The sequence below is a fragment of the Schistocerca gregaria genome, chromosome 6 (assembly GCF_023897955.1).
Source record: "Schistocerca gregaria isolate iqSchGreg1 chromosome 6, iqSchGreg1.2, whole genome shotgun sequence".
Classification (NCBI taxonomy): Eukaryota; Metazoa; Arthropoda; class Insecta; order Orthoptera; family Acrididae; genus Schistocerca; species Schistocerca gregaria.
This window is the reverse complement of record NC_064925.1, coordinates 227,335,827-227,360,104: the sequence shown is the minus strand read 5'-3', so window position 1 is coordinate 227,360,104 and position 24,278 is coordinate 227,335,827. Positions and strand designations below refer to the sequence as shown.

General features: G+C 45.0%; 1 protein-coding gene across 1 annotated transcript in view; it reads right to left on the bottom strand.

The window, feature by feature from the left end:
- LOC126278813 (serine-rich adhesin for platelets-like) overlaps positions 1–21,586 on the bottom strand; it is a 96,508-nt gene extending 74,922 nt beyond the window's left edge. The window contains exons 1-2 of the mRNA XM_049979087.1: positions 21,431–21,586; positions 3,780–3,931 (exon numbers count right to left, since the gene is read on the bottom strand). Coding sequence (XP_049835044.1) covers positions 3,780–3,931; positions 21,431–21,586 — 308 coding nt within the window. The remainder of the gene's footprint in view (positions 1–3,779; positions 3,932–21,430) is intronic.
- Between the last annotated feature and the right edge of the window lie 2,692 nt (positions 21,587–24,278).

The following is a 24,278-nucleotide window of genomic DNA, read 5'->3' as shown; positions in this document are numbered from 1 at the left end:
ACATTTTCACGCAATTTGCGTGCATAGATCCTGAGAAATCGGTACACAGAACAACAACCTCTGGCCGTAACGGCCTTGATATGCCTGGCCATTGAGTCAGAGTTTGGACGGCGTGTACAGGTACAGCTGCCCACGTAGCTTCGACAAGATACCACAGTTCATGAAGGTCTTCGGTCACTTATGCTGAGAACAACGGGCACACGCGCACACGTGCGCGCCCTTGGAAGGTCTCGAACCCCCGGCGGCAGGGGCTGTGCAATCCGTGACATAGCGCCTCTAACCACGCGGCCAATCCGCGCGGCTAACTTGGTACTCGTTCATATCATCGGCAGTTGTGAAAATGATTAGAGTTGAAATTCTCTGTGACACTTAGGACGGCCACCAGAGTGTATTAGTGCTGTTCGTGTCTGGTGTTGTTATACAGGCCTGGTATGGTGTATACAGGGTGGTCCACTTAGACATTCCAGCGCAAATATCTGTGGAACTACAATACATATTGAAAAACGACTTTCACGGGTATGAACGTAAGGCAGGGGCTCATGAAAGTAAATATTATGAGACGTTCTCGGAGGAAAGCAAATATTTTCAACGCAAACCTCTGTTTCTTTAAATGGACATTCCGTATTACTTCTTACGTAATCAAAAATATGAAAATTGCCAAAATAATGGCACTAATTGGATCGCAATGCGTCGGTTACATCCAGAGAAATTGCAAAGTGAAGTTGACTCTTGAAATACACGAAACTCGCCGCAATTGCACATTCTGATATGCAGGCGTGGACCCAATGTTGCTTATAATCGTGTTGTGATTGACGTACCGCGATGTAACAAACGTTGTATCTGTTGCTGTCTACACCGTTATTATTATTGAACTTAAAAACAATACAGATGTCCAGTCGCATAAGAACCATTTAACCCACTGTTAGATCTTTGGTCAGCCATTAATCACATTTACCCTTGCTGGTGACATTCGAGTTTTCTAGTACTTTAGTAAAGATCAAAAAAGCACAAACGAGTAAACCATTTGAGAAGAAACTTAAGATAATGATGCGCCCTGTTTAGGACAGTCTCGGCTTCAGGGTCCCTGGAATTTATAATATCCCCTATGAGTGTGGAAGCAATTGTATAGGTCAGACCATTCGTACCGTTTCAGACTGCTGTGCAGAACACCAACAGCATATTAAAAATAGAGAACTAGAGAAATCAGCAATTGCGGAGCACAGCGTCACTAAGAAACATAAAATACTGTTTGATGAAAGAAAAATTTTGTCCCATGCCTCCACATACTGGGATTCTGTCATTAAGGAGTCTGTTGAAATAAGAATGAGCGATGAGAACTTTAACCATGAAAGTGGATATTACCTGACGGTGCATGGAAACGAGCACTCGATGCAGAGAAGCAGCAGAGACATTCCTTGCAGTGTTTACGTTCCCACGGAAGCGGTGGCGCCACCAGTGCAGACACTGATACCGTCTGCGACAGCAGTACATAATCGCCGAACAATCAGAAGCCATCCACAGGCTATATAAGGCCACCATACCAGCAGTGAAGACAGTCAGTTGCTCCCTACGATGGTGATGGAGGCTATCGTCTAAAGCTCGAGATTTTATCCCAGACTGACGCGGCAAGAAAACCGAGAATGTTTTACATATGAGTAGCCCTTTCCTTATTCTTCATTATCTGTGACTAGACATCTGTACTGCTTCCAGTCAACTTAGTAACAACGCAAATAGCAATAAGTATAGCGTTTGTTTACAACGTTGTACATCAATCACATTGTCATTATGAGCAACATGGTTCACACTTGCATCTCAAGACTTCGCTCTGCACTCTCGTGGGTTGTAATTGACGTATTGCAATGCAACCAACGCCATTCTCTCTCTGGGATTTTTCATATTATTGATTGCGTAATAAATAATACAGCGTCCACTTTTAAAAATATGAACATACGTTCGCGTTGAAAATTATAGTTGCTTACGTTTTAGAATGTGTCATAGTATTTAATTTGATGAGCTCCTGCCTTCCATATATACCCTTGGAAAGTCATCTATTGTGATTCGAGAGATATTTGTACTGAATTGTTTATGTGGGCCACCCTGTATAAGGGGCGTGAAGAGCGTCGTATGTCGAGTGTTCACTGTGAAGGACAAGGAGAACAAAAAAAAAAAAATGGTTCAAATGGCTCGAAGCACTATAGGATTAACATCTGATGTCATCAGTCCAGTAGACTTAGAACTACTTAAACCTAACTAACCTAAGGACATCACACACATCCTTGCCCGAGGCAGGATTCGAACCTGTGACTGTAGCAGCAGCGCGGATCTGGACTGAAGCACCTAGAACTGCTCGGCCGGCTGAGATGCAGCATATTTGTCCATTTGACCAGTTGGTCGAATCATTTAAAAGGGCAGGCGCACTTGTCGGCAAGGTTCCGTTCTATCACTTCTGACTCCCACAAGAGATGATCATCGTGTTGTGCACCAAGCATGTCATAACCCCATCACATGTGCACTTGCCATCCCTAAACAAGCCATCCCGAATCATTAGTCAGAGAGTAGCGGCCGGTCGGTGTGGCCGAGCGGTTCTAGGCGCTTCAGTCTAGAACCGCGCGACCACTGCGGTCGCAGGTTCGAATCCTGCCTCGGGCATGGATGTGTGTGATGTCCTTAGGTTAGTTAGGTTTAACTAGTTCTTAGTTCTAGGGGACTGATGACCTCAGATGTTGAGTCGCATAGTGCTCAGAGCCATTTGAACCTTTTTTTTTTCAGAGAGTAACAGTAGTTGCACTAGTGAAGTCCCTACTCCCCTACAAATGTCCACATTAACACCACCTGACAGAAAGCTGCATCCGAAAATGTACCGTGACCAGGAAGCATGGACTGCTTATTGCATTGTGTTCATGTCACATCATGGTTCTGGACTACACACATGACCATCATTGGCGAGTATGGTAGGGACCTGGGAACAAGTCCCATTCTTCCAATGTTTGGAGAGTCACAACAGTGTCACTCTTGCCGTCGTGTTGTAGCGAGCAAACTGGTATGACTTCAGGTCACAGCTGATGGTGATTGAGGGGACTCTGATGACACAACAATGCTCATTCACACATGGCACACATCTCTATGAATTGCCTGTGTGATTTTGAAGTGAGCCAGTAAGATCCCCTGATCCGTCTGTGATAGTCAATGTGTGGATCCAATTCGAACAATTACTCCATCCCAGTGCCACTATCCAGGATATCAAGGATCAGTTACGACAGTTGTGGGCCAGCTTGCATCAACAGGGGATACGGTGTCTTTCTGACACAATTCCCACCTGAATCAGCACATGAACCAATGTCAGAGGGGGTGCAACGTCACACTGGTAAGTGGGCTCATACAACCAAGTTATTCGTAAATTTGACTCGATTTTGTAATCATTAAAATAACATCACATGTCCTCTCAACTTCCTCTCAACCCATTAAGTGCCATTTTATTTCCTCCTAGCAGTCTCAATGATTCACTTTTTTTTTTTGTTAGGCAGTATACATGCAGTGTGAGGTTTAATACCTTCACTTTGTGAACCACCTCCAAAATTTGTTGAAGTTCAATTCGGTAACAGAATGCAACATCATTGTACTACAGGCAGACTGGTACTCATTCTAGGGAAATTGTCCATTAAAACTTGAGTGCTCTTGTTGCGCAATCTCTGTGTGTAAAGCGACAGACTAATTAAAAGGCCTCGAGCTTTCGGTGTCAGAGCGATATAGTCAAGAGAAGTGAACTGCAGCATACTAACGCAGGGCGCGCTCGGTCCTGGCTGCCGCGGCGCCTGGATCGGCGGCGTGCCACGTCGGACCAGCGCCTGCGCAGTCGCAGAAACGAGTCCCGCCAATCAGGGGGCGTCCGAGGCGGGCTGCCCGTCCAGTAGCGCCGGCTGCCGTCCTCCGCCTGCTGAGACAAGTGTGCAGCTGTAGCCACCACAATGACTGCGAGATATCTTACAAATATGAGCATCAGCTACTACAGACTTCTCAAAGAGAAATACTAGGGGCACCCAGAATGTTAACTAAATCAAAACGTAATAGTCTGAAACGTCCCCTTAGAAAAATTAAAAATGACAGTGCTACTCAACCTCTTACGCTATTTCACTTTCAAACAGCTGAGAAAAACTGTACGTACTCATTTTTCTCTCTTTACTTATTCTGATCGTGACTAAACTGACACACAATATTTTTAGCGCAACGCAATCTGACTTTCAATAATCCCTACAAAAGAATGGCCCTGACTAACAATAACCTATACCTTTCATGAATCACTTACCTCACCAAAACCTTCGTTACTTGAACTACTGCAATACTGCCAACTAAATAAAAGATTCTAACTACTGAATGCATAGTTAGCAAATGAAAGATTTTGATAGAGAACAAACAATGAATTTACCTTAATAATGTTGAAAAGTATATATATATATATATATATATATATATATATATATATATATATATATATATATATATATATATATATACTCTTGGAAATTGAAATAAGAACACCGTGAATTCATTGTCCCAGGAAGGGGAAACTTTATTGACACATTCCTGGGGTCAGATACATCACATGATCACACTGACAGAACCACAGGCACATAGACACAGGCAACAGAGCATGCACAATGCCGGCACTAGTACAGTGTATATCCACCATTCGCAGCAATGCAGGCTGCTATTCTCCCATGGAGACGATCGTAGAGATGCTGGATGTAGTCCCGTGGAACGGCTTGCCATGCCATTTCCACCTGGCGCCTCAGTTGGACCAGCGTTCGTGCTGGACGTGCAGACCGCGTGAGACGACGCTTCATCCAGTCCCAAACATGCTCAATGGGGGACAGATCCGGAGATCTTGCTGGCCAGGGTAGTTGACTTACACCTTCTAGAGCACGTTGGGTGGCACGGGATACATGCGGACGTGCATTGTCCTGTTGGAACAGCAAGTTCCCTTGCCGGTCTAGGAATGGTAGAACGATGGGTTCGATGACGGTTTGGATGTACCGTGCACTATTCAGTGTCACCTCGACGATCACCAGAGGTGTACGGCCAGTGTAGGAGATCGCTCCCCACACCATGATGCCGGGTGTTGGCCCTGTGTGCCTCGGTCGTATGCAGTCCTGATTGTGGCGCTCACCTGCACGGCGCCAAACACGCATACGACCATCATTGGCACCAAGGCAGAAGCGACTCTCATCACTGAAGACGACACGTCTCCATTCGTCCCTCCATTCACGCCTGTCGCGACACCACTGGAGGCGGGCTGCACGATGTTGGGGCGTGAGCGGAAGACGGCCTAACGGTGTGCGGGACCGTAGCCCAGATTCATGGAGACGGTTGCGAATGGTCCTCGCCGATACCCCAGGAGCAACAGTGTCCCTAATTTGCTGGGAAGTGGCGGTGCGGTCCCCTACGGCACTGCGTAGGATCCTGCGGTCTTGGCGTGCATCCGTGCGTCGCTGCGGTCCGGTCCCAGGTCAACGGGCACGTGCACCTTCCGCCGACCACTGGCGACAACATCGATGAACTGTGGAGACCTCACGCCCCACGTGTTGAGCAATTCGGCGGTACGTCCACCCGGCCTCCCGCATGCCCACTACACGCCCTCGCTCAAAGTCCGTCAACTGCACATACGGTTCACGTCCACGCTGTCGCGGCATGCTACCAGTGTTAAAGACTGCGATGGAGCTCCGTATGCCACGGCAAACTGGCTGACACTGACGACGGCGGTGCACAAATGCTGCGCAGCTAGCACCATTCAACGGCCAACACCGCTGTTCCTGGTGTGTCCGCTGTGCCGTGCGTGTGATCATTGCTTGTACAGCCCTCTCGCAGTGTCCGGAGAAAGTATGGTGGGTCTGACACACCGGTGTCAATGTGTCCTTTTTTACATTTCCAGGAATATATATATATATATATATATATATATATATATATATATATATATATATATATATATATGACGTCTTTACAAATTTCCTTTTTCTGGCGGACACACGTCCAGATCCTCCGCTTATAGTGACCTCTCAAAACTCTGGCATCTCTCTCTCCATATCCACCACTTCTGGCGGCTCACCTCCAACTGCACAAGGCTACACGCTGTTCACATCCAACTACCCAACTCTACACAAGCGAGTCCAGCCAGCCACAGACTGCACACAGAGCAGTCAGTGATTTTCATACAGAGCGCTACGTTCCGTTACCAACATAAAAACCTAAACAGCCTACTTATAAGTCTAGTCTACAGAACAATTAGCAAAATTAATGTAGGTTAATTCTTACAGAGAAGAAAACCTACATTAATTGTACACAGCCACGGTCTCACCATATGAGTTTTAGATGAAATAGTATTACAAAAATAATTAAAAACGCATTAATTCAGGAAAAATTCAAACCATCTGGCACAAAAATTGAGTTTGTTGTAACAATGATATTGTAGAAACTACCACTACCAAACAGCCTTGCAGGTCAGTTCAACCATCTACACAAAAGAAAAAAACTGCCGTGAGACTAAAGGACGAATAGTCAATATTCGACCATGATGGAGGGCTATTGGAAGATTGATGGCAGAGCTAAAGTAGAAATATAGCTGTATAATTGAATAGCGTGGTTCCAATGTCACTTTTCACCAATAAATGAAAATTCTGAGGAAGCAAAAATTTTGAATAGACTATTTAATAATAGTTCCTAAATCTAGTTTTTAGTTCGTGAATCTACTCTTATGTTCGGAAACAGAAGTAACAGAAAGAAAAATCATGGTCACAAGGAAGCGAGTTAAGTCTCTTTGCTACAAAATCACTGGATTTTTCTGTATATTATCATTAAAAATCAATTGTAGTTTTTATCTGTTTAGCGTAAAAAATTACACACCATTCACATCATCTTAAGCAATGTTTAAGTTACTAGATTTAGGGAAAAAAGATTTATGTTAGTCTGAAAATATCGAAGAGAAGTTGTAAACTTCATACCAACAGTTAGAAAAATCATTATTTACGGGAAACAGTATTTACTTGGACTGGGAAGAAAACACGTTTAATAATGTGGGTTGATAATGTCCACGAGTTATCCCTAATTTACTTAAGAGATGATTCGTGTCATCAAACGTTTCATACTTAAATATTCTGCCGGGTGGCCCCAAATAAACTGAAAGATGGCCATTTTGCGTACTTTTAACATTGTGAGCTTACATATTGCAAGAAAATCGGAATAATATTCTTTGCTAGAAACTAGCTCACATACCAGTCTTAAATGTTTCCAATGACTGCGCAACAATGCGAGATTTTCTAAACAAACACAAAAAGGGGATATGGAACTTTGAAAACAACACAATTTTCCGACACAATTTTCAGCAGGATAAGAAGAACAACTATGATGACGGAAGAACGCCTGGACAATTTTTTTTTTTGAGTTAGAAACTGAATACGTCTCTTTGGAAATATGCACTTCACATACTGTTCTTCTTTCTGGTGATCACAGTGGACAGCAACAATATATAAGATTTAGCAAGTTTGACCGACGATGAAGAAGGTTTGTGCAATGCACCAATGTTTTATATTTGCTATTATCCAATGAACAGATTAGAACTGCGATCACGTCTAAAAGACTGTCTAGTTTTGCTACACTCACCACAAAGGTATTGTATTGTACAGGACTATTGATCAATGGGGCAAACGATCTCCTGACAGACGACTCCCATATAACCTTGCAAACTGAGAGCAGAAGCATTTTGATTCGTTAAGAATCCAGTCACCTTTATTGTAGAGGTGGAACCTGAAAGCATTTATTCAATGGAACACGGAGTAGTCTGTGGAACAAGGAGCAGAAATACATACAGTGAACGAGCGTAAACAGACCGCAAGTGTTACAGGAATTTCCATAAAGCAGTCTGTGCCCATTAATCAACAAACGTATGCACAAAGAACATTCACTGGAAGTGTTCGATACACAAGGAAAGCCAAGTGTCTACGTGTCTACGTGGCTCTGGAGTTGTGGTGCAGAATATGATTGTCCTTCACTTTTGATACTACTTCCCGTGACGCTTCCGTGAATCAATATTTGTGGAGACACTCTTGATGCGTTACTCGCTGAGTCCATTCGGGATGAATGTCGAAACCCACCAAACATCTGTCAAAGGTACGCTTTCAGAATGTATGGTGCCATGTCTTTACATGGACGCACAGATTTCCGAATTGTGAGCCCATCAATTCATCTCTGGTTGAAATCGAGGAGTTGCGGCCCTGTCGAAGACAAGGGTGTCATTATGGAAGTATGTGGGCCTTTGTTGTTCTCTATGTACATAAATGATCTGACAAACAGGGTGAGCAGCAATTTGTGAGCGTCTGCTGATCAATCTGTGATGTACGGGAAGGTCTCGTCGTTGAGTGGCTACAGGAGGGCACAAGATGACTTAACCAAAATTTCTAGTTGATGTGATGAATGGCAGATAGCTCTAAATGAAGAAAAATGTAACTTAATGCAATGAATAAGAAAAACAATCCCACACTGTTCGAATACAGCATTAGCGTTGTTTGGCACAGTCAGACCGATTAAATATCTAGGTGTAACGTTAGGAAGTGATACGAAACGGGGCGAGCATGTAACGATTGTAGAAGGGAAACCGTAGTCGCCTTCCGCTTACTGGGAGAATTTTGGGAAAGCTTGGTTCATCTCTAATGGAGAATGCGTATAGGACATTATGGTCGAGACGGCATAAGAAGGTCCCTGATAGCTCCTAGTGCTGTTTCAAATGCAAAGCGCAGACGACTACAGGCGAAAACAATAGTCGGCTATAGAGCTGTGACAACGCTGTCGCGTTGCCGTAGAGTCGTTTACAAAATCGGGTTACATTATTGTTGACGTATGCTCGCGAAGCTGCCGCGCCCAGCCGATTACAACTGTCAGCGACCAGTTTACGCCAACTCAACTTTAGTGCGATCCATTCTTGAGTACTGCTGCATTGTTTGCGATTAAATGAAGACATCGAAGCAATTCAGATGCATGCAGCTAAATTTGTTACCGGTAGTTTCGATCAACACGCAAGTATTATGGAGATGCTTCGGGAACTTAAATGGGAATTCCTGGAGGGAAGGCGACGTTCCTTTCGAGGAACGCTCTTGAGAAAATCCAGAGAACTGGCATTTGAAGCTGACTGCAGAACTGTTTTACTGCCACCAACGTACATTTCACGTAGGATAGAATTTAGGGCTCGTACCGAGGCATATAGGCAGTCGTTTCCCTCGCTCTGTTTGCGAGTGGGACAGTAAAGGAAATGGCTAGTATGGATACAAGGTACCCTCTGGAAAGCACCATACGGTGGCTTGCAGAGTGTGCAGACGTAGCCATGATTATTTTCTGGCCCAAACTCTGGAGGATTGACGAGGACGGTCCGCTGGTGAGTCGACTGGACGAGACGGATCTGCAGACGACGCTGGAGGAAGCTGCGTCGCCCCGCCTTTGTCTCCACGCCCTGGGCGACGTTATTCCGGGGTTCAGGGCCGCAACCCTCGCTATTTATACCGTTACTGCACGCGTGTCCCACGTGTCACAGCACGCCTCTCGTGCCAGGCGTGGCGTCACACTTTAGATCTGCACTAACTTGGTAGCATCCTCAGCACGAGGACAACGATTAAGTTCATCTGCCTAGCAGTGGAAGGCTGCGATTTTCTGACGGGTTGGGCGAAAGATGTAGAGCAAATTCCTTCGGCATTTCAAAAAACATTGGCGGAAATGGCAACCAAACGACTGTTCATATTGCTAAAGGGTATAAATATTTCGTATGTTGTCGTATTTTATATTGTCTTTTTGTATATGTTAATACATTTAACAATGCCTGATCTTCCTAAGAAAATTTATGCTAAATTTGCAGAGATGTGTTATGGACAGAAGATGATCTGTATAGATTGAAAGCGGTTACCACTAATAAATTATTTTCGATTTTACGATCAAGACTGGTTTCTCCATCATAAGTAAATTTAATATTCTAAATATGTCATCAAAATGATGGGATTTGTTAAGATATCAGGGAGTAACTTCTCTGCTATTTGGGGAAGCTGTAGAGGGCCAAAAGTATAGCGGAGGACAGAAATAACAAATAATTGTGGACGTGCGGAGAAAATACTACTTGGGATGAAGAGGCTGGCACAGGACATGAATTCGTGGCGGGCTGTATCAGACCAGTGAGAACGCTGTTTTAAAAAGAAAGAAAGAAAGAAAGAAAGAAACACCTATTTTCCTACATAACCCCCTGAAAATCAATGTACTGCGTCCATCATTTCTCAAGACAGTAGAAACCTCCATGGTAGAGTGTAAACTGCAGCTGCATGGCACAGCTACATCTATACTATGCAAGCCACCTTACGGTGTGTGGAGGAGGGCATTCTGGTAGCGCTGTTGTTTACCGCTGTGTGTTCAAATGGCTCTGAGCACTATGGGACTTAACTTCTGAGGTCATCAGTCCCCTAGAACTTAGAACTACTTACACCTAACCAACCTAAGGACACCACATACATCCATGCCCGAGGCAGGATTAGAACCTGCGACCGTATCGGTCGCGCGGCTGCAGACTGTAGCGCCTAGAACCGCTCGGCCACTCCGGTCGGCTTTACCGCTGTCCCAATAACGTGTAGGAATGGTTTGTGCGAAGAACAGCAGCAGGTAAACTTCTATACGATCTCTAACTTGTCTAATTATCTCGTCATAGTAATTTCCCGAGGTGTTTGTGGGAGAAATTAATATACAGCCGAACTTTTGCGGGAACGAACGCTTTAGAAATTTCAACAGTAAACCTCTGTGAGGTACACAACGCCACTCTTGTAGCGTCTGTCATTGAGTTTGTTGTTGAGCACCTCCGTAACACTGTGCTTTTCGACGCTTTTCTCTATCTGTTCTATTAACCTGACTTGGTTAGGGAGTCAGATTGTCGGTCGAACAAGTGTTTTGTGAGACATTTATTTTATTGATGAATGACGTTTCCTATAGGTTCTCTCAGTGAATGTCAGTCTGTCATCTGTTTTTTGTATTATAGGTATTTTTTGTGTTAATTCACTTTAAGGTGTTCCGGGTGGTTACTTCTAGGTATTTTACAGTAGTTACTGTTTCCAGTTGCGGCAACTCGGAGGAAGAGAAGGCGATGGGATGTTGGAAGTTGGGTTAGGAATAGTCTTCTATGTGAGGTTGCTGTGCTGTGAAGTTATTCCGCAATCAACGGCAATAAATACCATTTGTCCTTTACACAAGCAATTCTAACTTCTTTGCCTGCTTGTTGGAATGGTTCGTGTCCTGAAATTCGGGTGATAGAATATTTAGTACACTCCTGGAAATTGAAATAAGAACACCGTGAATTCATTGTCCCAGGAAGGGGAAACTTTATTGACACATTCCTGGGGTCAGATACATCACATGAACACACTGACAGAACCACTGGCACATAGACACAGGCAACAGAGCATGCACAATGTCGGCACTAGTACAGTGTATATCCACCTTTCGCAGCAATGCAGGCTGCTATTCTCCCACGGAGACGATCGTAGAGATGCTGGATGTAGTCCCGTGGAACGGCTTGCCATGCCATTTCCACCTGGCGCCTCAGTTGGACCAGCGTTCGTGCTGGACGTGCAGACCGCGTGAGACTACGCTTCATCCAGTCCCAAACATGCTCAATGGGGGACAGATCCGGAGATCTTGCTGGCCAGGGTAGTTGACTTACACCTTCTAGAGCACGTTGGGTGGCACGGGATACATGCGGACGTGCATTGTCCTGTTGGAACAGCAAGTTTCCTTGCCGGTCTAGGAATGGTAGAACGATGGGTTCGATGACGGTTTGGATGTACCGTGCACTATTCAGTGTCCCCTCGACGATCACCAGAGGTGTACGGCCAGTGTAGGAAATCGCTCCCCACACCATGATGCCGGGTGTTGGCCCTGTGTGCCTCGGTCGTATGCAGTCCTGATTGTGGCGCTCACCTGCACGGCGCCAAACACGCATAGGACCATCATTGGCACCAAGGCAGAAGCGACTCTCATCGCTGAAGACGACACGTCTCCATTCGTCCCTCCATTCACCCCTGTCGCGACACCACTGGAGGCGGGCTGCACGATGTTGGGGCGTGAGCGGAAGACGGCCTAACGGTGTGCGGGACCGTAGCCCAGCTTCATGGAGACGGTTGCGAATGGTCCTCGCCGATACCCCAGGAGCAACAGTGTCCCTAATTTGCTGGGAAGTGGCGGTGCGGTCCCCTACGGCACTGCGTAGGATCCTACGGTCTTGGCGTGCATCCGTGCGTCGCTGCGGTCCGGTCCCAGGTCGAAGGGCACGTGCACCTTCCGCCGACCACTGGCGACAACATCGATGTACTGTGGAGACCTCACGCCCCACGTGTTGAGCAATTCGGTGGTTCGTCCACCCGGCCTCCCGCATGCCCACTATACGCCCTCGCTCAAAGTCCGTCAACTGCACATACGGTTCACGTCCACGCTGTCGCGGCATGCTACCAGTGTTAAAGACTGCGATGGAGCTCCGTATGCCACGGCAAACTGGCTGACACTGACGGCGGCGGTGCACAAATGCTGCGCAGCTAGCGCCATTCGACGGCCAACACAGCGGTTCCTCGTGTGTCTGCTGTGCCGTGCGTGTGATCATTGCTTGTACAGCCCTCTCGCAGTGTCCGGAGCAAGTATGGTGGGTCTGACATACCGGTATCAATGTGTTCTTTTTTCCATTTCCAGGAGTGTATTTACCGACGCCCTCAAGGGTTAGGTTATCTCCATCCTTCCTCGGTCACTCCACACATGAAGTCGTATTTATAAGAAGTAACAAATAAAAGGAATTTATTGATGCATTAAAGACTTCAGTTAGCAGTGCGCAATGTGTGTCTTAAAATTAACTCGTACATTGGATCGTAGGCACGTGCACACACGCACACGGACACACGCACGCACACGGACACACGCACGCACACGGACACACGCACGCACACGGACACACGCACGCACACGGACACACGCACGCACACGGACACACGCACGGACAAATAAGAAACGATGTGAAAAGCTTGTAAAGGTGTTGCAGGATAATTTGTTCTAAGAAAAAAACGTTCACAAAAAATTCGATACGTTTCGCCATTTCTGATGTAACTGTCATTCAAGTTAGCCAGTCAGGTATTACTTACATATAAATGGTGCTGAAAAGTACACAATTTTAATATCTGCTTCAGCAAATCATAAAACTTGTCATACTGCAAGTTCAAAATTATGTTTTAAGAAAACTTTGTGAAATATAAGTAGCAGTTGACAAAGAGATGTTGGATGATTACACACGACGGTGGAACCAATTGTGCTCGATATATATCGCGTTACATTACCTGTAGTGAGATACTCACGGACACAAGGAAACATTGCTATGTACATGATATAGAGCGGAATGTGCACATAATTGCAAACGCTCAGTTACGGTTTCTGTGGCCTTTCAGTTGTGTACTGCTGTTGGTAACGGCTCGTGTGATGCCGCGCGGGATTAGCCGAGCGGTCTCAGGCGCTGCAGTCATGGACTGTGCGGCTGGTCCCGGCGGAGGTTCGAGTCCTCCCTTGGGCATGGGTTTGTGTGTGTGTGTGTGTGTGTGTTTGTCTATAGGATAATTTAGGTTAAGTAGTGTGTATGGTTGGAGACTGATGACCTTAGCAGTTAAGTCTCATAAGATTTCACACAAATTTGAACATTTTTGGTTCCTGTGATGAATGATGAGAAGTGAACACGAGGAATCATTAATTGGATGTGAGTAGCCTGTCACACTGTTGTTCGTAATTTCCTATGCTTCGTAATGAAGTTAACTGGTATTTTGTGTCATTCGCAACAATTTAAGCACTAAACGAATGAGTCGTGGACACCGCAAGTACACTTTAGCATACTTAAGTTTAAGTTATGTTCTTGAGTCTTAGTCTTATTTACCTAACCACCACCGCGGATAACGTGACATATTCTGGAAAAGACAACAAACGTGTTTTGAGATGTATGTGTAAATTTCATTTCTCAATTTTACTTCAATTTGCTGAATAAACTACTTATTCCTATGTACACGGTCCAGTTACATTACTGCGATCACCGCCTGTGATCAACGTCAGCGTGCAATAACCACCCGCTGACGACAGGTGGCTGTGCTATCAGTGGACGGTGTATAAAACAGGCGGAAAATGTAGTCGTTGTAATGCGGAAATGGAATGATTTAGCTGACGTCCAAAAGGGCTTGATCATTGGCTTTCAGGCCAAGAATGAAAGCATTTCCGAAACGATTAAGCTTGTAAAATGTTCGTATGCTGCCATCGTTAAAGTATAAGTCGCATGGCAAAATGGCGCTACCCAAAACTGACGCCAAGCACTTTGTGATCAACTACGTGCCATAGATGGCAGGGGTGATGATATCTGAGATGTGTACGACCGAATAGACACGCAATTTTTTTAAAGGACATCACATTCGGCATTAATTGCAAAAAGTATTTATTGCACAATTGCAATTTTGGCTTTTGAGCCATTTTCAAGTGGTACTGAAAAAAATTTGGTTCAGCACGTCCTCCGTAGTAAACAGTGAGTATGATCTCCTTTAAAAAATTCTACATGACTGTGAACACCGACCATGGTAGGCTAATCAGACGTGCAACTATTGAGCAGCTGACTACCCAGATGAACCAAGTGGCAACCAACAGTATCTCCTCGACGCCCGTTCACCGAAAATTACTGCGCATGGACCTCCGCAGCAGGCGCATGATTCACACACTAGTGCTGAATGCTGTTCATCGGCGATGTATGCTGGATTTTGCACGCCGCTACAGCAACCAGATGTCCATTCAGTAGCGACAGATGGCCTTTGCAGATGAATAACGTGTTATGCTCCATTGGACAGATCGCTGTTGGCGTGTATGGCCCTGTAACAATCGTCGTAAGGCTCCAGGTCGGAGCAGAGAGCGTTATGATCTGCGGAATGTTTTCGTAGCATTCCCTGGATGTCCTAGTCATTCTTGAAGGCACGATGGTTCAACAAAAATATGCATCTGTCCTTTGGGGCCTTGCGAAACAGGAGAATTTCATTGGCTGTTCTGTAGTGTTCCCTGATCATGTTACCCGAATTCGCCTCCCTGATGAATATACTGTTTTCGCAGCGGAGCTCCACGCGCTTCTGAAGGCACTGGAGCGGATGAATCGTGTTCGGGGCAATCGATTTCTCCCCTGCTCCGATTCTCATAGTGCTTTACAATCGTTGCAGAATCTATATCCAACTGAAGACATGGTCCAGCTGATAAATGACCAACTGTACTTGCTCCAAGGGCGGGGTAAGGAGGTGTCCTCCTGCTGGGTGCCTGGTCATGTAGAAATATGGAACAATCAATGAACAGGCCGATCGGGCTGCCAAGGAGGCCTGCAGAGAGCAGGATGTGGTCCAGTGTCCTATTCCCTTGCAGTCTGTCACTTCTGCACTCCACATGAAGTGCATGGAGCTGTGGGAGGAAGAATGGCTGGCGAGGACAACCAATAAACTGCGGTTAGTGAAGTCAACAACTCCGCCGTGGCGTTCCTCCTGCCGGGTACTCAGGCGGGAAGAAGAGACCCTCACGCGTCTTCGGATTGGGCACTGTCCTCTCACACACAGCTTTCTATTACGTCAGGAGGATCCCCCGATGCTTGTGGTATGCACATCTCTGTCCGGCACATTTTAACAGACTGCATTTCATACCGTGATGCAAGGGCAGAAACACAAGCTGATGGGGATCTGCCCTGTGTTTTAGCTAATGATGAGACGTATGTGTCTAGGGTTTTAAAGTTTTGTGATGTGCCTGGACTCTGGCCTAAACTTTTAGGCTGGAGGTTTTAGTGCATCGCACAGTGGCTGGCTCCTCTCTTTTTCCTTGTGGTCAGCCAGCCACTACTATATTGTTTTAGCTCCCTCTACCACTTTCTTTCTGAGTTGCCCATGTTTTACTCCTGGCGGCATGCTTCGTCCCACGCTTCGGTGTGAGTAGGCACATATTTTTCCAAGCTAGTTTCCTGTGTCTTACGTTCTGTTTTATCTTATTGTTCTGAGTCTTTTCTTGAACCCATCTCAGTCTGTTACTGAGCGGGCGCTGAAATCCTTGCCGTCGTGTGCCCTTTAAACCCTCTCCATCCATCCACGTGTCCATCCCGAGATGCAGTTGGTTTCTTCCTCGGCACGATGGTATCTATCACCAGGAAAATGCAATGTGTCACACAGCTCACAGTGTACGTACGTGGTTCTAAGAGCACGATGAGTTTACCGTACTCCCCTGGCCACCAGACTCTCCGGATTTAAACCGAATCGAGAATCTGTTGGACCATCTCGGAGAAACCTAACGCGGCTGGTCAGGGCACGGGAGCTTTCAGTACCTTCTGGAACCTCACTGACATTCTAGCATGTCCGCACTGCAAGAGGTGGTTATCCACGCTTCTGATTAAAGTCACATTAATGTGACTGGACTGTGAATGTGCGATTTCGATCAGTTTTCTAAATTATACACTGTTGTGCAACTTTTTAAGAGTACACTACTGTTAGCGTCTCGGATCAACAATGGGACTGATAGGACGTTCTAGCGTGTATTGGGTGTTGTGAGTACTAGTACGTGTGAGATTAAGTTGCTGTTTCGACGCGTGTATTGAAGATTGGTAATAGGCCGCACTGGTTATTCTGTCTAGGGTTTTAAAGTTTTGTGATGTGCCTGGTCTGAATCTGTCAGACAATATCGTACCACCAGTTAACCCTTTGGCTACCACCTTTTTCAATATTATCAAAATAATTATTAATTAATGATGATTTTAATTAACGTCATAGTCAGAAGTTACTTCACTCCACAGTACATCGATGTTGTCGCCAGTGGTCGGCGGAAGGTGCACGTGCCCGTCGACCTGGGACCGGACCACAGCGACGCACGGATGCACGCCAAGACCGTAGGATCCTACGCAGTGCCGTAGGGGACAGCACCGCCACTTCCCAGCAAATTAGGGACACTGTTGCTCCTGGGGTATCGGCGAGGACCATTCACAACCGTCTCCATGAAGCTGGGCTACGGTCCCGCACACCGTTAGGCCGTCTTCCGCTCACGCCCCAACATCGTGCAGCCCGCCTCCAGTGGTGTCGCGACAGGCGTGAATGGAGGGACGAATGGAGACGTGTCGTCTTCAGCGATGAGAGTCGCTTCTGCCTTGGTGCCAATGATGGTCGTATGCGTGTTTGGCGCCGTGCAGGTGAGCGCCACAATCAGGACTGCATACGACTGAGGCACACAGGGCCAATACCCGGCATCATGGTGTGGGGAGCGATCTCCTACACTGGCCGTACACCTCTGGTGATCGTCGAGAGGACACTGAATAGTGCACGATACATCCAAACCGTCATCGAACCCATCGTTCTACCATTCCTAGACCGGCAAGGGAACTTGCTGTTCCAACAGGACAATGCACGTCCGCATGTATCCCGTGCCACTCAACGTGCTCTAGAAGGTGTAAGTCAACTACCCTGGCCAGCAAGATCTCCGGATCTGTCCCCCATTGAGCATGTTTGGGACTGGATGAAGTGTCGTCTCACGCGGTCTGCACGTCCAGCACGAACGCTGGTCCAACTGAGGCGCCAGGTGGAAATGGCATGGCAAGCCGTTCCACAGGACTACGTCCAGCATCTCTACGATCGTCTCCATGGGAGAATAGCAGCCTGCATTGCTGCGAAAGGTGGATATACACTGTACTAGTGCCGACATTGTGCATGCTCTGTTGCCTGTGTCTATGTGCCTGTGGTTCTGTCAGTGTGATCATGTGATGTATCTGACCCCAGGAATGTGTCAATAAAGTTTCCCCTTCCTGGGACAATGAATTCACGGTGTTCTTATTTCAATTTCCAGGAGTGTATATTAAAATAATATTTTCCATTGTTTCATTTTCGAACACGGGAAGGGGTAGACATACTGGATTTTCTATAAGTACCTACGGAGCTCAAAAAAACGATAGCCAAAAACTTCAAGATATACCGAAAACACACACACATCAATGGAGAGAGCGTCTCTTCAAGTTTGTAACTGATATTGCAGATGCTCACTGCGGGTTTCATTTGTGACGTGGAAAACGCAATACGCGCGTGCAATCTGTTGACAAGATGTATCTGGGAAGGAATGACAGCACTTCGCTATGCTTATCTTGCAACTGTGTTGCCTATCTGTAGGTGCTAACTAATTCGATGCAACAATACGGCGATGTGACTTGACAACGAAACTTAAGAGGAGAGCACAACCTACAGGTGCAATCTGTAATTATAACAATTCTGCAACCGTTAGCAAGCTTTCCTTTATCAGAGAGACGCTGATACATAACAAAAACATGCAGCAAATTCTCACTGCCTAGCTGATAACCTATCGTGGGCAACAGACGTCCCGATGGTAGTCGAAGGGTTAAAGTTTGCGAGCTCGCTCCATATGTAGTCTACATATTAAAAGGAGGATAAGAATTGTATACAGCAAGTGGATAATAGAGTAGGAGATACAACGTGGGTTAATGATGCTTGTAAAAATAATTGCTGCTCATTCCACTCATGGCACTTTCAGCTGAGCTGTTTAAGTTCCAAACCAAGCATCAGCTCGGAAGTCACTACAAATACCGAAAAAAAACTTATCCTACACACCACATAATAAACTCCCAGTGCACATCGAGGAGTTTGCATTTTTCTACTAAATAATTTGCAACAAATCCCATTTACTTAATATTTTATGTGCAAGAGGCGCTACCTCTGTGACATTTTGAAGCTATTTCGTATATCATCCAGAAGAGACGTTACCACAGCACTTGTTTATCGTTGACAACGTTCCTTACGTAATTTTCAAGACCACTTGCAAGCGATATATATCGAACGCGCGTCTGTAAAAGCGCCAGATAGCGATTTTGATCCCACCTTTGATAACAACAACGACAAAAGATGAACGATACCATTTTATTTACAGCGTTGACACCAACATCAACAGAACATGAATGTCTTCCAATGATGGAATTAAATGTAATTAAACTTTCTTTATGCGCCATCCATATCTTGTTCCTGGATAATTCTGCCTGTTGTGTGCGCAGCCAGGGGCAGTCCTTTCTCGCTATAGCCGGGGTAAACTCTACATACATGTCAGGAAAATTGGGAGAGTCTTGCAAGGAAGCGTTTTGCCACGTAACTGCTAGTTGTGGAAGTACTGGTACTGAAATATGTACAGTTCGCCTCTGTCTTCCAGTCAGCCTTCTCTTTTAATAGAGGAATTATGAGATTTCTACAAGCACTCGATATTCTGCGTATAAACCTATGGATTTCCCGGAGATACAAATTCCAATGAATGGTTGACAAATTCATGGTCAAATCCTTCTTTCTTCTGTTGTAAGACTTCCAGCCGTCGGTAATTACTTTCATTCCTGGCAAGATGGAGTGCTTAACAAGGAACACTAAAGTTTCGTTTATTCCTCGAATACACTTTCACTATGAAGTACTTCCGAGCCTCCCCTCCAATGCCACGAAACATCCATACCGGTTCAAAAGTCGTTCTTTCGTGTACTTGCGAGTTGTGTTGTGTAGTTCATCTACTTCTACGACCTTGTTTTCACCACCTATGAGAGCACTATAATTCTTTACAATCAAAATGCTTCATCACAAAAACCGTAGTAATCGCAAGAGGGTTAGTGGAAATTCCAGTTTCTGAAGCAGTAATTTCCAGTATATAATTTTAACCCAGCAAGACACGAAAATAATAATCTACTGTACTGTTAATTTACACGTATCGAACGACATGTTTTTTTCTAGTCATAGATCTTTTGCGACATTTCATACAATACAATTGTAATGGGAAGTCAACATTGCTCGTTTTTGCAACCAGCTTCGCACAGGTCTACCCACGTCAATCCGAGCAATTCTTACAGCAGTGGTTCGGCAATAATCATATCCCCAACGGAACTGTAAACAACTGTCCACAGCACTCATCTCGGAATTAACTCACGCCATGTGAAGTAGTACGAATCGACACTAAATCGGCTCCACTCATCTCTAGAACACTACTAACATCAAATGATCTGTTGTTGACTGTCGAGTATCAGAAACAGTTACGAAACTCCAGCAATTCTTTTGCAACCGCTACTGCAGCGGTGCCAAGTGGCTAGTACACATAAACACACTGCGAAACGACTGCGCATTGTATATATGGAATGTAGAAGCACATTCAAAACGCAAATGAGGTCGTATTATGGAATTAACTGTGTCGCTGTAAATTGTATATATGGAACGTAGAAGCACATTCAAAACGCAAATGAGGTCGTATTTCGGAATTTACCCTGCCGCTGTAAATTGCAGTAGCAATAAAGTATCTGGTTATTATTGTATCAAAGTCCGCCCCCGGTAGCTGAATGGTCAGTGTGACGGATTAACAATTATCTGGGCACGGGTTCGATTCCTGGCCGGATCGGGGATTTTTCACCGCCCAGGTACTGGATGGTGTGCTGTCCTCGTCATCATCCAATCCTCCTCATCGACTGCAGGTTGCCGAAATGGCGTCACATTGAAAAACCAGCACCCGGCGAACGGTCTGCCCATCGTGGGGTCCTAGCCATACGATTAAATTAAAAAAAAGTATCAAAATGTGTCTGAAATTCGCAAAGAAGCTTCTGAAAAAAATTACATTCAACGCAAAGCGTCACAACTAAGAAAAGACGTGCCAAGTTGTCGGATATACTCGCAATTAGTCCCTTTTTAAACTTAAACACGTTATGTCACAAATCATTTCACACAACGATTACGACTCTGCTACTGAGAACCAAGTGGTGGTGGTGGTGGTTACTGTTTAACGTCCCGTCGACAACGAGGGCATTGGAGACGGAGGGTTAGGGAAGGATTGGGAAGGAAATCGGCCGTGCCCTTTCAAAGGAACCATCCCGGCATTTGCCTGAAACGATTTAGGGAAATCACGGAAAACCTAAATCAGGATGGCCGGAGACGGGATTGAACCGTCGTCCTCCCGAATGCGAGTCCAGTGTGCTAACCACTGCGCCACCTCGCTCGGTCTGAGAACCAAGTATACCTGTATTATATTGCACGGAGATTTTGTTTTTATATGTTGCCATTGACATGAGATAGAATATTACCATAATTACATTTTCTCTTTCGTAATGGAAAAGTCACCGCCACGTTGCGTAACTTCTGACAATTGAACTGATGATGACTGTTCGTCGTAGACTGTGGTCGACGCTGTAAACAAAATCGATATCTGCCGGCTCGACAGTCGCGCGTGCGATATATATGCTTACAAGTGATCTTGGAAATTACTCCGGATTAATGTGGTAGTGAAGTTTAGGGTGAGAGCAGATGTAAGAGGTGATCACACGGAGTAAGTCAGTACTCACGTCGTCAGCTGCGTCATCGTGCTCACAGCCGCAGGAGACGGTGCGTCTGCCCCGCGGCCTACGCCGACGTCTGCGCGCCCCATCTCCCTCGCGGTCCCCACAGCAGCCGCATAGCGGCGAACCCGAGCGCGACCGCCGGCCTACACCAGCTGGCATCTTCGCCGCGCCCGACCGCGACCCGCTTGTTTACTTCCAAAGAGCTTACATCGCAGTTGCCGCCATTACTCAAAACAGGTGAACGCGTCGGCAGATCACAGGCATACATTACCTAAGAACCTACTGATATATACACACGGCGTACCATGTGGCGTAAGCACCTATCTCTGCCTAGGGCTGTGTATGAACGCGACACGAACTGTTCGAACAGTTTACGTCACAATTCGGGAGATCTCGAGTTCTGTTCGATCTTTTGATCGTCCTGCAATCCAATGACTTTTGTGGTACTATCACAACGACCAGTCTTAGTGTTTTTAATGCACTATCGATTTTAATAATAAAAATAACTGAAACACCCGGGCTGAAATATCTTCTAAGGCATAGATTATGCGTAACAACGACAACTAATAAATAAATAAAAGTTTACAGTCATGATTCTGTCCAATTCTCGAGCTTTCGCTCGTTGCACGATATAGTCTGATGGTACTACCTCCAAGACGGGTCTTGCCGCTGTAATTAGTTCTCGCAATAAAAGTTACAGTCACTTTATTACGATACATTTCGTTTTTTTTGCATTTAATTCTTGAGTAATTGTCTTGATTATTTCATCTGAATTCTACCTCCTTGTTTTCAAACTGATTAAAATATGCTATCTGTTATTCGTCTGAACGCAGATTGAATTGCTCATTTGCAACCTACTCGATAATTCTTTACCAACTGTCATAAACAAATAAAATATTATACTTAGTTCAGTCAAGTAATACTTTTAGAGGACAGAATTTTCGGCTTTGTCTATTTTCCTTACTTAAAAATCAGTGCAAACGTTTATATATCCATACTTATAGCTACTGTTTGAGAACTCGTAAATTTGTTCAAACCCAATAGCAGTTTGTGCAGCGGCAGGACTTAATGCTATTTTGCTCCAGTGTTTCAAGAAATTGTCAAGTATTAAATACATCCATAGTTTTTTGTTGTGCCTAGCTCATAGTTTCTTGCGTATCCCTTGCACTCACACCACGCATGACAAATGTCACGTGATTGTTCAAAAAAGCTCGATAGCGTATCCAACGCTGCGGCGTATCGGGAAATCATGAGCCTGTTCGAACTCAAGTGTCATTTTCCAAGCCCTATCTCTGTCGCATTGAGGCACAGTCTACGACAAACAGTTGCGAAACACTGTAGAGGGCAAGAAAAGGCAACCCTGTGATACCTGCAGCCAGTGCTCCAAGCAGCTAGCATGTATTAATAGAAGAATGGCATGACACCAACTGAAAAATTGTTATTTTTAGTACTGTCACCTCTCTATTCCGCAGTCACTAAACGCAGTGGAGATTTTTCCAACACGAATATGAAAATGAACTTAAACTAATATACCAGCTCCTTCTAATGTGGACACGTGATAATAAAATCTGAGTGCTATCTACATACATTATTAAAGGCAAAGTCCTGATTGACTGTATCTTCATCGTCCAACCCAAACTGCTATGTATAGAAACTTCAAATTTCGACGGAATGTTGACCGTGTAGTGAAGAAATCGTTTAGTAAGGGATTATTCGAAATTCTATCCCTAAGGTGGTGAAGCAGGGGGATGAAAAGTTTGAAGAAATGTTGCTATTAAAACAATTTTGAAGCTAGAACTACGGAAATCGGTATTTGGTTTTTCGGTCAGAAATAAAGGAATAAGTGTTTCAGCATTTCGGGAAATTCAACCACTACGGCGTACCTAGGAGACTCATATCGCAATTTAGTAGTTAATAGGTTAAAGTTTAAGAGATTAGTCAGGAAAAATCGATGCGCAAAGAAGTGGGATACGAAAGTACTAAGGAATGAGGAGAAATGCTTGAAGTTCTCTGGGGCTATAGATTCTACGATAAGGAATAGCTCAGTAAGCAGGTTAGCTGAAGAGAAATGAAAATCTCCTAAAAGGGAAGTCACAGAAGTTGGAGAGAAAAACATAGGTACAAAGAAGATAACTGCGAAGAAACCATGGGTAACACAAGAAATACTTCAGTTGATCGATGGATGAAGGAAGTACAAAAATGTTCAGGGATATTCACGAATATAGAAATACAGGTAACTTAGAAGGGAAATAAATGCAAGAATACAAGTCACTTACGAAAGAAACAGACAGGGAGGGCAGGAAAGTTACAGCGAAATGGCTGCAGGAAAAATATGAAGAAATCGAAAATGAAATGATTGTCAGCAGGACTGACACAGCATATAGAAAACTCAAAAGAACCTTCGGTGAAATTAAAAGCAAGGGTGGTACCATTAAGAGTGCAATGGAAATTCCACTGTTAAATGCTGAGGAGAGAGAGAGAGAGAGAGAGAGAGAGAGAGAGAGAGAGAGAGAGAGAGAGAGAGAGAGCATATAGATGGAAGGATTACGCTGAAGATCTTTAGAAGGGGGAAGACTTGTTTGGTGTCGCGATAGAATAAAAGTCAGGAGTCGATATCGAATATGGAATCCAGTATTACAATCAATATTTAAAAGAGCTTTGAAAGAGTTGCGTTCGAACAAGACAGAAGGGATGGACAACATTCCATCATAATTTCTAAAATCATTGTGAGAAATAGCAATAAAACGACTACTCACGTTGCTGTGTAGATGTATGAGTCTTACGATACACCATCAGACTTCCGGAAAAACATCATCCACACAATTCTGCAGATAGCAAGAGCCGATAAATG